Source organism: Quercus robur, chromosome 6 (genome assembly GCF_932294415.1).
Source record: "Quercus robur chromosome 6, dhQueRobu3.1, whole genome shotgun sequence".
In the NCBI taxonomy this organism is placed as follows: domain Eukaryota; kingdom Viridiplantae; phylum Streptophyta; class Magnoliopsida; order Fagales; family Fagaceae; genus Quercus; species Quercus robur.
This window is the reverse complement of record NC_065539.1, coordinates 16,110,996-16,126,005: the sequence shown is the minus strand read 5'-3', so window position 1 is coordinate 16,126,005 and position 15,010 is coordinate 16,110,996. Positions and strand designations below refer to the sequence as shown.

General features: G+C 37.8%; 1 protein-coding gene and 1 long non-coding RNA gene across 2 annotated transcripts; both read left to right on the top strand.

The window, feature by feature from the left end:
- Positions 1–5,032: 5,032 nt before the first annotated feature.
- On the top strand, positions 5,033–6,178 carry LOC126689657 (uncharacterized). The gene is made up of 2 exons (XR_007644566.1): positions 5,033–5,322; positions 5,908–6,178. It is a non-coding gene; the product is annotated as an uncharacterized LOC126689657 (long non-coding RNA).
- An 829-nt stretch (positions 6,179–7,007) lies between these two features.
- LOC126732987 (UDP-D-xylose:L-fucose alpha-1,3-D-xylosyltransferase MGP4-like) lies at positions 7,008–12,939 on the top strand. Its single transcript, XM_050436085.1, has 4 exons — positions 7,008–7,975; positions 9,220–9,381; positions 10,172–10,387; positions 12,296–12,939. Exons 1-4 carry the CDS (start codon positions 7,478–7,480, stop codon positions 12,503–12,505), a joined length of 1,086 nt encoding a protein of 361 aa, XP_050292042.1. The 5' UTR covers positions 7,008–7,477; the 3' UTR covers positions 12,506–12,939.
- The last annotated feature ends 2,071 nt before the right edge of the window (positions 12,940–15,010 follow it).

Sequence of the window (15,010 nt, the reverse complement as noted above, 5' to 3'; positions counted from 1 at the left end):
AGAGTAAACATGACCCAAAAACAGAGGGGCCAAAGGATATTGGATACCTCGAGCCAACTTGATTGCTAACGGAAAAAAGGAAGACTTAACTCCGTACCCAGGAAACTCACTAAACAAGAACTTGCTAAGCCAAAAAGCCAGAAAACCGGCCCACCTCACTTCCTTATCTTTCTCACGAGAGAGGGTCATCACCCATCTCCCCATTCTAGCCGGCTTACCACCAGAAGAGGCAGCACGACCACCAAAATGACCAAGCAATTTATCTTCTACCACGAGATCCTCACTAGAAAGGTTAATATCAAAGGGGCTCTCGTCACCAAATACCAGAAGGAGGAAGTTATTAACCACATCTTCCAAGGTAATTGTCAATTCACCAACAGAAAAGAAAAAAGTATGAAGGGAAGGGCACCAACGACGTACTAGATGCCTGAGCCCTTTGGTGTCTCTGAAGCCCTTAAGGTTTCTGGAAATAGCCACTGCCTTTAGGATACCGGCGCGCTCCAAGCGACCCACAAACTTAGCATCAGACAGTTCCTTGTCTACCCAGATAGGCCAGCCCTGAATTTTTCCGAGGACAAAATCAAAGAAGATAGGAACCGCCTCTCGAATTCCTTGTCTAATTTGAAGGTCAAAAATCTCTCTAGGGTCAGGAACCTGGGCGGAACCGGGGAAACCCGCTTGGCCAGAAAACATCCAAGCATGAGGAGATGGAGGAGCCTCACCATGAGATACATGAGGGAAAAATGAACTGAGAGAATACCAAGGATCCCGTAAAGGGAAGGCCGGACGTTTGGTAACCTCGCGAGAATCGCTTGGAGCAACCAGAAGAACCTTCGCCCTCAGAAGGACTGGGGGTACGCTCTCTCCTCTTTCGGGAAAAAGAAAAAGCCATTGGAACAACACGAACAATGAGAAGAGAAGAGATTGAAAGTGCGAAAAGGGGGAAGACCGGAGTAACAGAGAAGAAGAGAAAAAGAAAGAGAAACCCAAAGAATGAAAGACTCAGAGAAGCAAAGTGATAAGATGAAACGGCTGCAATAAAGGCGCAAATAGCAGTTGGGGAAGACAGTGTATGGAAAGACACGCCAGTTGCCAAAAAATTTAATTTGAAGAAGGGGTTAATCAGCGGTTATTAATGAGAAGTAACGGGAAACGAGAAAAGTGGGTAGAGGAGTTTTACCTCAAATACTCAACTGCCACGTCCCGGGCAAAGAGGAAGCCGCAAAAAAAAAAATAATTATAAGGGAACGCAACACGCAAAAAGGAGGTGACCAAAAGCAGCAGAAAAGGGCCGAGATTCCAAGTAAAAAGGAAGGGAACCCAGTAGAAGTTAAGAAAAGGGGGATCCTACGAAAATCTTAGAAAACCTAAATCACTCACGCGTGGGCTTCAGGCAACCCACGAGCTCGGGGGGCTAAATGTTGAGGTCTAAAAAGGATCATAATGAAGGAAGCCCAAAAGAATGAGTCAAGCCCAAAAGGAAAAATTAAGCTAAGCCCAAAGTAGCAGATACAGGAGACCCATGAAGGAATAAAAAAGGTCCAGAGGATCTTGAAGCCCAGACGAAGAAGCATACAAAAAAAAAGAGAACCACGGCCAGGGATAAGAAGTAAGGATCCTCAGGAACCATCAAGGGGCGCGGATCCTTTTAGCCGCAAAGGCAAAGGAAGACTAGGACAGCTCGAAAGAAAAAGACAGAAGAAGAAAACAAAAAAACAAAAGCAAAAGAACGCAAGCGCCAGTAGAACCCAGCGACCTCTCATGGCACAGACAGAAAAAGCCTCGGGGAACCAGAACGGGGAAGCACAAAAGAAAGAATGATAACAAACGGCTTTCAAGTTGGCAGAACAGGATTCCGCCCAGATGGGAAAGAAAAGGGAAAAGGGGAAAATGCCAGAAACGGGGATGCCGAGAAGGGCATACCTTAGCACATCCCAAAGAAGATGGCCAACCAGGAACTTTCAAAAGAATCAGAGCTGAAAGAAGGAAAGAATGAGAAAAAACGGAAATGGGACTTACTGAGATGATGGGTACAGGACGTGCTTTGTTTGCAAAAGGGTAAAACAGGGGAACCAACGGTTCCCCAGGAAGACCAAAAACTCCATTATAAAAGGAAGGGATGGGTTGCGAAGAAGGGGCAGCGAAAAAAAAAAAGAGAGAAACACAAAAAAGAAAAGATTTGCTAGAAAAACTATCAGTAAAATCTGTGGTGAAGAGAAAATACTAAGGGAAAAACAAACATTGCTTCATGGTATCCTGTAAAAGCCACTATTGCACATACTCGGATTCAAAGAGAATCAAACTTTGCAAGTTTTGAAGGCTAAAATAGCCATTCAAGACTGTAATTTTTGAGCTTGATTGAACCTTATATCACGTCCTAGTGAGCTTTCTGTAATTAAACAGACAATGTATTAATGAAATATGCTTCATATTTCCCAGGATCCTCTCAGCATTAATCTTTTTTATCGCTTCACTAATCCTGTTTCTTTCCTTCTGAATTTACCTTGTTGATTTTTTTGCATTTTTCGATACGAATATCCTTGCTTGTCATTTTTTTTATATTGTCAGGAGCATCCCCTGTGTTCCACTTGATTCTTAAACAGCTCGTTAGCTGCGGTGAGTCAAGGCCCGGTTCACCAAACCTTTTATTTAGGCCCAGGATCCTTGGGCCTGAGTGTCACAAAAAGCGCACTCTCACAGAATTTATACTCACAAGACTTAAACTCCAAGTTTCAGTGTCTTCTCTCGTGCTTTCAAGCACAAAAATTAATTCTCATGTGAGTCTCTCTACTTCAAAAATTTAAATGTTTTGTAATTTAGATTGTTCTTAATTATTGAATTGAAGTTTCCACTTAAATATGATTTCAATTTTTGTTTTTGATAGTTTTTCATTATTAAATTCAAGGTTTATCCATTTAAATACGTGTTATTAATTGAGATTTAAGTTCAATGTATTATTGAAAATCATTTTATATTTTTTTTAGGTATTTCTACCATCTTCCATTCAATTTATATATATATATATATATATATGTATGTATGTATGTATGTATGTATATGTATGTATGTATTTTATGATACCTTAGTCTCACACATGCATTCATTATATAACTTAAAAGTAAAACATTCATTTATTTTTAAGTAAATTAATAAAAAAGATTATTTACATATGAATTTTGATTAAACCGTGCATCGCATGGGCATAATACTAGTATATATATATATAAAACCGAAGTCTCCTACTTTTTTGCTAAGCTCCACAAATTTCCATGTCAACATTATTTAAATAAAAAAACAAAAATTTCGATTTTATATTTCTAAAACCCAATAATAATAAAAAAAAAAACACAAAATCTGATTTTATGATTTTATATTTGTAAAACTCAATAGAAACTGTAAGGACCCAAACTTGAGTTCCTAGCCCAGAACATGGACGGACTTTGGCCCAAGAGGCCCAAAACAATGAATTTGTAGAGGAATGGGTTGAAACACTGGGCTTTAGTTAATCAAACAACAATATAAATAGGCTTGATGACAAAAAGATAAAAATGGACTATTATGAAATGAAGAAAGAACGTCCTCAGCGCAATCCGGGGACAATAGTTCTAATATAATGTTCTTAGAAAGTGTTACAAATTTGATTGTGGATTGCTACAGTATTTCTTCTCTTTAATTTCCGATCCCCATCCTCATTCTTTCTCCTCTTCTTTTATACTCACTTCCCCTTTCACCTCTACCGTCTACTTGTATGCTAGATGGTTAGGGTTGATACTTGTCCCATCAGTCCTTCTCATAAGTCTTTAAGTAGTAGCTGTAAGGCTGAAATACACTGTTCATGTATCACTTGTACATTAATGCGGCCAGGGGATTAGCTGTAGTGCATTTAATGTAGAGGCAGCAGCTTTCTCTCCAGATATTTTGGGGTTCATCCTTATCTCATATCTCTGCAGTGCTTGTCCACCCCAAAAGTATTTTAGAAATTGCCATCTTTACTGTCAATCCATTTTCCAGTTCCTCGGCCAAGTTAGGCGGAGGAAGTTTTCATCCTCGGCACACTTTCTAGAGCCTTTAGGACCAAACCTCACCTTTTATTCATCAGTGCAATCTCTTCTGACGAAGACATCTCATCCTCGAGCGGATCTTTGTTCTCGGCTTGGGCCACAGGCCCAACATATGAATAAATAATGCACTTCTGGGCCCAAGGACCCTACAGGAACAAAGACCTAAACTATTTCAAACTGTTTCTCAATCTTTGTCTCTCACTCAAACGTAAACACAAACACAAACACAAACACAAACTCAGCCCATATTTTTAGAGCTCGGATTTTTTTTTCAAAATAACACCTATTTTTTAAAAATTTTGTTAGTTAGCATCGTTTTTAAACTATTTAGCAAACTAACATTCGAGGCTAAGAGACTCGATCATTGTAGCAAATCAAGTATCACATACTTGATTTCATTGAAAATTCGTGTAGAACTCGAGTTCTACACACTCAAGTTCCACAAAAGAAAACTAAAATGCCTCAGTCTTCTTCTTTCTCTTCTCCCTCTGGAAAAAAATCCATAAACCCTTCTCCCCTCTTAAAAAAAAAAAAATCCACGACAACCAAAGAAATAACAAAAACACAAACACAAACACAAACAAGATATTGAAGTAGAAACCACATGAAGCAAGAAATCAACCACGAACCCAGTAGCGAACCTAGTCGGTGAACCTATGAACCAGCGAACTTAGGCGGTAAACCCAGTGGTGAACCCAAGTAACAAAACCCACGAACTCAAGCGACGAACCCACGAACGCGGGCACCCAGCTCGAGTCGACCCTAATGGGTTGGGTTTTACTTGGCCTGATAAAGAATAGGGTCAAGTTTGGGTTAAAAAAAAAAAAACCGAAACAGGTCCAGGTTTTTGCCAAAACCCAGCCCGAACCTGGACCCAACCCAACCGGTTATATCCTAATTACTAAAACACCCTCTCATATATATATATATATATATATAGTTATAAACCCTAAAATCTATTCCTAATTACTCTTATTTCAGCTCAGTCTCACACCTCACACTCACAGCCACATGCTCATTTCAGCTCACCACTCTCACTCACTCTCAATCTCACTGCCGACCCAACTACCTAACCTCTCACCATCGGTCCAATCATTCTTCGCCAGTCCAAGCTCTCACTCTCACTCACTCTCAATCTCATCGCCGACCCTAGCTCTCTCCACCGGTCCAAGCTCTCACCGCCGTCCCAAGCTCTCACTGCCAGCCAGTCTAAGGTCTGTCACCCGCCACCCAAGCTCTGTTAGTGTCACCACCGGTCTTGGTCTGTTCTGTTCTCTACTTCTCTTCAATTTTTATTTTATTTTTTGATATTGATGTGTTTGGTCTATTCCGTTATGTTCTTGATAAATCAAACATCTTTGATATCTCTTTGCATTTACCAAAGTCTCTGAGAGGGGTTTTGTGAGTTAACTGGTTGGTTTTGTATTTGGCAGGGGTTTTGTTGATTTCTTGAATTTGTTGAGTCCCATTTGCCGAGCAAAGTTATGTTTTCTAATTTTTTTTTCCAAAACTCATCAATTTCTATTTTGTTAATTCATATTATTTTTGTGCACAAACCGAGTCTCTGTATTCATCAAAGAGGGGTTTTGTTGATTCATATTATTGATTTATATTATTTAAAAAAAAGATTTAATATAATGATTCATATTATTTTAAAAAAAGATTAAAGTCCCTGTATTTTATTTGTTTGATTCATATTATTTAAATTTTGGGTGTATGGTTTGGTTTGTCAACGGTTATAAACTGACTAATTTTTTTATTTGCTAGTTATCAAAATTGTATTTTTATGTTTGCTAGTTATATTTTGATGAAGTTTATTCCATTTTTTAATTCATTGTTGTTGTAGGTTCTTCAACAATGTTTGGAAATTGCACACTTCAATCAATTCTTGACGATAGGGAGCCAATGAAGAGAATGGGAGTTGTGTCAGGGCTGTGGAGGATTAGACTTTTTGTATTAATTTAGTAGCCTTTTTAATTTCTTAGAGTTGTTGGATTAATTTGTTGGTTTGTAATTATTTTATTTTGTAGCTTTTTAATTTCTTGGACTTGTGATACTTATTTCTTGGACTTGATGGATTTATTTTATTTTTATGTTTAGCAAGTGATTTTAGCTATGATTTATGATTAAATGGTTATCTTGGCTAGGTTATTTATTGATTTATAGATTTATAATTAATAGGTGATTTATTGATTTATGATTAATAGCCTAAGATTTGGACTGATTTGGCATTTGGGCCACATCATATGTGTTTAAATTTGCACGTCATAGGGCTTGAATTTAGGCAAAAATGAATTTAGGCTTCAATTCAATTATTTTATTTTATTTTTGGTTGGGCCACGATTTGGGCTGCAAATTAGGCCCAAATCTGGTTAGGCTAAAAGAGGTCCGTGGGGCCCAACAGGGTGGGTTTGGGCCCTGCATAATAAACTTGTTTATTAAACGGACCGTGTCGGGTAACGGGTCCAAGCTTGTGGGGTGGGTTTAGGTTCGAGTATGAAAAAATCAGGCCCAAAACCTGGCCCGTTGTCATTCCTACATGAACCCAGGCAGCGAACCCACGACCCAGGCGACGAAACCCACAAACCCAAGCTCGAATTGAACCTATGAACGTGTGTAATCCTTAGGTGAAGGTCGTTTTTCCCTCTATTTCTCTATTTTTTATTTGTGCAGAGCAGGAACTCGAGTCTCTAATACTCAAGTTCCATTAGAAATCGTTTCCTACCGACTTGATTTTCACTAGAACTCAATTTCTAAAGCCATAGTATTTTAGACTCAAAATGTTAGTTTCATAAATAGTTTAAAAATGATGCTAACTAACAAAATTATTTAAAAATGAGTGTTATTTTGAAAAAAAAAAAAAATCCTTAGAGCTCCCATATTTTTACCCGTCGGCATTGTTAAAAAAAAAAAAAAAAAAAAAAAAAATCCAACCCGAAAAGAAATCCTCTATGGCACTAATCCCAAATCTGACGCAGCCTCTTTTTATAATCCTACGTTTAGAGAAAAAAAAAAAACAAAACCCAAAACCGGAAAATCTCAAAAAATTTCAGCAGTTTAATTTGAGATTTTTTGATTTGTAGGTGATTGCAAACCATTTTGGAGCGAGCCAAGCTTCTTAGAGAGCATCCTTACTCCAAGGCAAAAGGTAATAAAATTTGTCCGCCTTGCTACAAGGCTAAAGGTAATAAATTTCTTCCACCTTTTAGTTTTTTTTATACGCGTTAGCTTTTGTTGGGTATGAATTATGAAAGGAGTTTGGGCAGAAATTTTTAAGATGAAAATTGCAATACTGCATAAATGATCTGCCACCTGGGCTGGGAAGCACCCAGATCCGATCTTCAAAGATCTCTCAGTAAATCCCTTTCCAAACTCAAGAAATTCCTCTCCTAGAAATCTTTAAAAAAAAAAAAAAAATGTCAGCATTTTTTTTACACCAAAGACCAATTCACAACCCGTTTTCGTTTTCAGGTCCAAACCCATTATTATCCCGACGCTCTTCCTCCTCCTCCTCCTCCTCAAGACCCTTCAACCCAACTGCTCTTCTTCTTCTCTTATCTCTTCTCATCATTCTCGGTGTCTTCTTGCCCTGGGCTGGCATGCCCGACTTCCTCTTCTCCAGTAACTCTAACACTTCTTCCCACTACTCCAAATGGCGTGATTACACGCTGGCCCAAGCGGCTTCATTTGTGGCCAAGAACGGTACAGTTATCGTCTGCGCTGTGAGTCACCCTTACTTGCCTTTTCTTAACAACTGGTTGATTAGCATTGCCAGGCAAAAGCATCAGGACAAAGTGCTTGTCATTGCCGAGGACTATGCCACGCTTTTTAAGGTTAATCAGCGTTGGCCTGGCCACGCCGTGCTCGTCCCGCCTGCCCCTGATTCTCAAACTGCCCATAAGTTTGGTTCTCAGGTATGTATTTATTTTTTAACATCTGGGTTTCATTTTTATTTTATTTTTGCCCAAATTGTACGTTCCTAAACTTTAACAAACTTAAAGTGATCGATTTTAGTTCCTTATAAACTTATATTGGTTGATTTTAGTTTGGCCAAGTCTAAAAGTGATCACTTTAAACATCATAGACTAAAATTGCTAAGGAGCTAAATTTTCAGGAACAACAATGTATATAAGCATTTATTATTTTATATGTGAGTTCAAATGCTGTGTTTTTAAGTTAAAAAGTTGGCAATCTAAAGTCATTGTAAATTGGAATTGCAAGTTGTGCTAAACTGCTTATATATTGTTGCAAGTTGTGCTACATGTGTAGTTATGTAATATGTGTATTGATCCTAACCTAAGTTATTTTATAGTTTAGTTTGCAACTTAAGCCCATGAGCAATTTAATGTGATTGCTTTATTTAGTTTCTTAAAAATTACCATGTCATCACTCTGTTAGACACGTTGGACAAAAACCAATTAATTTAAGTTTGTTAAAGACTAAAATTGATCAGCTTAAGCTTTTTAGGGACTAAAAGCAATCACTTTAAGTTTGTTAGGGATTAACAATGATCACGCTTTGAACTTCAGGGATTATATCTCTCATCAGTTAAAAGTTTAGGGACTAACAATGTATTTTGGCTTTATATTTTCTTATTTTATGTGTGAGTTTAAAGGTGGTATTTTTATGTTAAAAGTTGTCAATCTGAAGTCTTTGTGACTGTAAGCAGCATTTGTTGTGCTTAACTGTTTATACATATCTTTTTTGTTAGTTCTTCTAAAACTTAGGCTTTTGTGCTGCATTTGTAATTATGTAAGGTGTATTGATCCTAACCGCTTCTTGTGAAAATTGAATTGATTTTTTGAATTGAAAACTACTTTTCTTGCTACGACCAAGTTGTTATGCCAATGTCATTGTCTAAATCTTGAAAAAAAAAGAAAAAAAAAGAAAACCACATATAAATCCTTTTTATCACATCAATCATGTTGTATTTTTTGTTTACATCAGTGCAACAAGGAGTTTGGAATTTAGATGTTGGCTTTACTAATTTGTTGTCCTTTTGATGTTCCTTGGTAGTATAAACTACAGGTGTCATTTCGCTTGAATATTTCCTTGTTTTCCTGCTAGTTAGTATACAATGCTTGGAAATGTTTATCTCCATTTTTTTGTTGACTTCATTGCAATTTGGAAGCAATCCTAATTGGTTTCATATGTACAGGGATTCTTCAATTTTACATCCCGAAGGCCACGTCACCTACTCCATATTTTGGAACTTGGATATAATGTAATGTACAATGATGTTGATATGGTCTGGTTGGCTGATCCATTTCCTTATTTGCAAGGGAGTCACGATGTGTACTTCACAGATGATATGGCAGCAGTAAGTACACCTATTTTGCTTCTTGCCTTTGCTGTGTGCCATTTATGGAAAATAGTGCCAAGTGTTGCATATAAGCTACCAAAAACATTATATTCTATACAAACTCGATTTGTAACAAAATCTAAATATGCTGGTCGTTTGTTTCCTCGTAACCATTTATATTTGTCTATCATTTGATGGCCCTAAATTGGGAAATAGAGGGACAAATCATGATCTTCTCAGTTACTAGTTGAAATGTTTTTTCAATTTTATTTATTCTGTTTTTGTCTTGCAACATAAGAACATCACATCAGTGAACACACCCAAGTTCCATTCTACTGGATCCTGCCTCAGAATGTTGATTTCTTTAGATGTTTTGGATGCCTTCCAATTCCAACTGAACTGCTGCTTTTGTGTCTCTTTGTCAAAATTTTCTATTTTGGCTCAAAAAAGAGGAGAAAGAAGAAAGAAAAACTGAAAAACAAATGACATGTCAGCCTTGAATTTCAAAATCAATCTAGATCGCTTCCCCAAAGAGGGGGGGGGGGGGGTGCGTTGAGTGGAGGAGTGCTGGTGAAAGTTATTTATGGATTTAAGCTGAGTCAATATGATGATATTCTCAGAATTCAGTTATTCAATGCCTTTAGCATTGCCATGGATCTAACAAGTAAACTAGATCTAAATGTTCTGCCTTTGAGTCTTCTTGAATGTAAATTTATCTTGAACTTGCATCATTATCTTAAACAAGATGTAAATGTAATTTTATTTTGTTGTAACTATCATCAATAATTTCTTCTTTTTAACTGACCAGGTTAAACCGCTGAATCACTCTCATGATTTGCCACCTCCGGGGAAAAAAGGGCGCCCTTACATATGTAGCTGCATGATTTTCCTTCGCCCTACTAGTGGAGCAAAACTGGTTATGAAGAAGTGGATTGAGGAACTTCAATCACAACCATGGTCCAAAGCAAAGAAAGCAAATGACCAACCTGGTTTTAACTGGGCATTGAATAAAACTGCTGGAGAGGTTTTTTTTCTATTTGCCTTCCTAGTTTATTTCATAGCCCAGAATTCCCTAGTAAATTTTTATTTTTAGGAAAGCTTAGTCATCTTAATAGTCCCTTTAAAGCAAAGTCTCAAAAGGCCTGTGGGGATTTTATGCTTCTGCTGAAAGTATTGCAATTTGGTGTAGGAAATAAATAATCTGGAAATCTTGATATATTGGAGTTGTCTGCGTAATCTGGTTGATTTAGGTTGCATCTGGTAACTCTACTTTAGGAGCAGAATGGATTCTTTTGCAGTATTCTGACAAAGTTTTTTTTCTTTTTCTTTTTTTCCTGAAAAATTGTGTTTGGTATTATGCTGAAACTCTTACTAAAAAGTAATTATACTAAATGAAATTGCGTTTGGTTTTAAGAAGTGCAGAGTGCCTTTTTTCTTCCCATTTAAACCAAATTTTAATAGGATGGCAATAGTAATATCTTTTTAACAATCATAAATTTTACACATAAAAGATTACATGCATTTATATTGACATCCATTACATAAAATCCCAACATTAAAAATGTAAAATTCAGTGCATAAAATTGGAAATATCTACTTAAATACAATCACCATAAGTAATAGAAATAATAATAACAACATAATGCCAGTGAAATTCTAATGGCACAACAACAACATATAATCCACCCTTGCTGTCCCTTACAGGTTTCTGAATATGATGTTCTTGCATCATGTGTGTGTGTGTGTGTCCAATGTTGCTATACATGTCCCAAAATGACTGGTAGTTGTTTTAAAAACGTATCATGACCTGCACATATAAATTATGAATTATTCATGATAGTTGTTTTAAAAACGTATCATGCTATACTGAGTATCTTTAAATTGATAAAACAATACCAGAAAGAATTAGCAAATAATGTTGGGTTAACATGCTGTACCTGTCAAATCAAGAAACCAAAGAATCACAATCCTTTTGAATTTAGATCAAACTCAAGCACTGTCAAATAATCAATGGATGGTATGTCAACAAGATCTTCAAAATAACAAAAGAATGTGATAATTAGCCCAAAATAAGAAGGCTGGAAACCAATTAAGAAGAAAAGAATGGAGTACAAAAACAACAATTGTGTCATAATAATAAAAAAAAAAACCTAATTCCAAGACGCATGTCAAAATTTCAGTAATTCCTTTCTTCCCTTAAATTGTCATGCTAGATACTTCAATCTTGTAACAAGGACAACTTATCAGCCTCTCTCTCTACTGGTACTCTTTTTATAGAAGACAATCACAGGGCACTGTCACAATCAATCCTCCCTGAGACACATATTATATTGATATTGGCCTGTAACACACAAATAATTTTTTCTTGCCTTGTTATGAATCCTTTAAGCCGACCCCAAAAAATTTTTGACTAAGGCTTTGTTGTTGTTATTGTTATGAATCCTTTAATATTGAGGAAGTTTAATGACAACGAGTAGATACTAGGAAAGCCCAGGGAGGGAATGCTTTGAGGAAGAAATGCAAATGAGAATTTGAGGATTCTTCTTTTGCTTCATAAAATGAGAAATGGAAAATGCATTCTCAATAAAGTGGATTCCTTGGAACCTGAAATTGCATACCAAAAAAAACTTTTTTTTTTTCTTTTCTTCGTTGCTTAGAGAGCTGTGAAATGTATCCTCACTAGAGATGCTAAACACAGCCTGAGTTGTACAGAATATGTTCTAGGTGGATTTTTATGTGTTTCAGAGCTATTCCTTATGAAGGTCTTCCTTCAACTCTCCTGTAAGATATACTTCAATAGTATGAGAACAAATCTATGCAGCCTACAGTGAGAACTAGTGGATTTTTGAGCTTCTGAAATCTCTAACATTGTCTTCACAATTTGTATTGGTTGGAATCTTGAGATATTTAGATGTTGAAGTTTTTTGTGCAGGTGGATCTCTACTTACTTCCCCAAGCTGCATTCCCGACAGGAGGATTATACTTCAAGAACAAGACGTGGGTGCAAGAGACCAAGGGAATGCATGTTATAATCCATAATAATTATATCACAGGTTTTGAGAAAAAAATAAAGCGCTTCGATGACTTTGGCCTTTGGTTGGTCGATGATCATGCCCTTGAGTCCCCTCTAGGCAGATTATGATAAACCAAAAGACCATATAGCTCCCTGTAGGACGAAGCAGACTTGCTGGAGACTGTTGGAAATGCTTCCAGCCTACTTGGACTTCTTGCAAAATGACTACTCTTAAGAAGTCTGTGAAGAACATGTGTCATTGCAGCTAAACATTATTGTGCACTGATGGGTTCTTCAAGAATTGAAAAAGAATATCAGGCATTTTACGGGGCAGATGTTTCCAATTCTTTGGTGAGGTCCAGTTAGCATAAAGGAGATGTCAACCAGTGGTGACAGTTGGGATAATGCCTTATTGCCCATAATTCTCTTTTTCAACAAAGTTTATTTTTTCTGTTGAAGTTCAATTTTGTTGACAAGTTTTCCTCAATATTTCTTTTTGTGTAATGCTAACCAAATAAGTCATTTTCTTCAACCGTTACAAACATTGAAGCAATCTTATTTTATGTTGTTGTTGGTTCTTTTTTTTTTTTTTTTGAGATGATTATCTTATTGTTTTAGATACTTGCATTAACCATCAACAAAATGAAAAGTGGTCCATTTAATATCGCTCTGTTTCGTTCAGTTTAAAAGTTGGGGTGTTTGTGGTTAGATTTGACTCTGGTAAATGCCACGTGAATTAAAGCTCCGGTCAAATTTGAGTTATCTAAAATTGCACCAACCTAGTTGGTATAAAAGGGTTGTGTGTTTTACACATTATTTTTAAAATGATTTTTTTATAGTAAGGGATGTGTGTTGTGCACTTATTATTTTTAGGCTAAAATGAAATTTGTACTTTCTAAGTTTGACTGAAATTATAGTTAGTATAATTAAGATGAAAGAGTTAGGGTATCGGACGCTCTCCAAAACCCTAGTATCAGTGAAACATTGTGCCTGCTCTTGAGTGAGGCAATGGTAGTTTCGAGGTTCGCTTTCTCTCCTCAGTGTGCGAGTATTCTTTCTTGTCGGAGTGCACAACGAGATGGAGAAACTGTCAGCAATGTGGGGGAAAGTTTCGTTGTCAGAGAGTGAGGAGAATAAGTTTCAAGTGCAAGATGATTTATTAGGTGAGGAGTTTCTTTTGGCGGCACGATTCTTCACTGTGAGGGCAATCAATGTAGAGGCTATAGGTAGAACCCTCAAACTTCTATGGAGAACAAAGAAAGGTTTTGAAGCTAGAGATATGGGGAACCATAGGGTTTTATTCATCTTCTCGGACGAGATGGATTTAGATTGGGTGATGAAGGGTGAACCGTGGTCGTTTGATAAGCATTTGATTGCTTTGAAGCGAGTAGAGAAATCTGTGAACATTCAGGAGGTGACCTTCGATAGCACAAGGTTTTGGATCCAAATCCATGACCTTCCGATTCGGAGTTCGTCGTTGATCGTAGCAAAAAAAATTGTGTCTCTGGCCGGGGTGGTGGATGAAGGAGAAACTGAAGTGGAGGATCCTGAAAACTACAATTTTGTGCGAGTTCGGGTAGCGGTTGATATTACAAAACCCTTGTGCCGGGGAAGAAAGATCTCTACAGCCAGTGGTAGGGAGGGCTGGGTGAATTTCAAATACGAACGGCTCCCGAACATTTGCTATGGCTGTGGACGGCTTACACATAGTGATAGGGAATGTCTGGCTTGGACAAAGAACAAAGAGCTCTTGAGCATGGGAGTCCGGCAGTTTGGGCCATGGTTGAGAGCCTTAACCCCACACCCTTTTAAGAAGAGTGTGATCCGAGTTGAAGGCTATCAAGAGGATAGTAATCCAGTGGCTAACTCTGACAGGCCGGATGCTTCCGCGGAAGATCAGAGGGACAAGGCGAGATCCATTGATACTCATGCAGAGGGAATTGGGCAGCACGACGGCGATAGGGAGGAGGTTGACAGAGAGGCCGAGAGTTTGGGTCCTACGGTGGTGAAACGGACAGATTTGGCAGCCACGGAAATTACGGAGGTAACGTCTCATAATAATGAAGTTATTAATGAGATTAATCATAGTGCAGATTTTCAGGCGCAGCTTGAGGAGATAGACAGTGAGCTGGCAAAATATGATAACAAGGATGATCCGTTGCATGGGCATGTAGCTGGAAGTCAGGATGTGGATTTGCTTGGGCCTGAGTTAATGGGCCATCAAAGTTCGGAAAAAACAAGTGGGCCAAGCTTAAATGAGAAGGAGGCTGGCCACACAGGTCCAGCAAAAGGAAAGATTACTTATAAAGCACGTGGGCTACCTAGGACTGATAAGGGGCTGATCCAACATGAATCTATTTTGTCCAAGAGGTCTGTACGTGATTTTTACGTGGATGAGGAAGCTGATGTGCAGGGGAAGAAAAAGAAAACAGAGGCGATAAATGCAGAAGCGGTGGAGGCTGGTTCCCAGCCCCGCCGAGCACAATGAAAACCTTAGTATGGAACTGCCGGGGGCTTGGGAACCGCCGCGCAGAGAATGAGCTTGGTGAACTTATACAAGCTAAAGATCCCGCAATCGTGTTTCTCTCGGAGACACGGTCAAGAAAGACACAAATGACACGGATTAGAAATAGA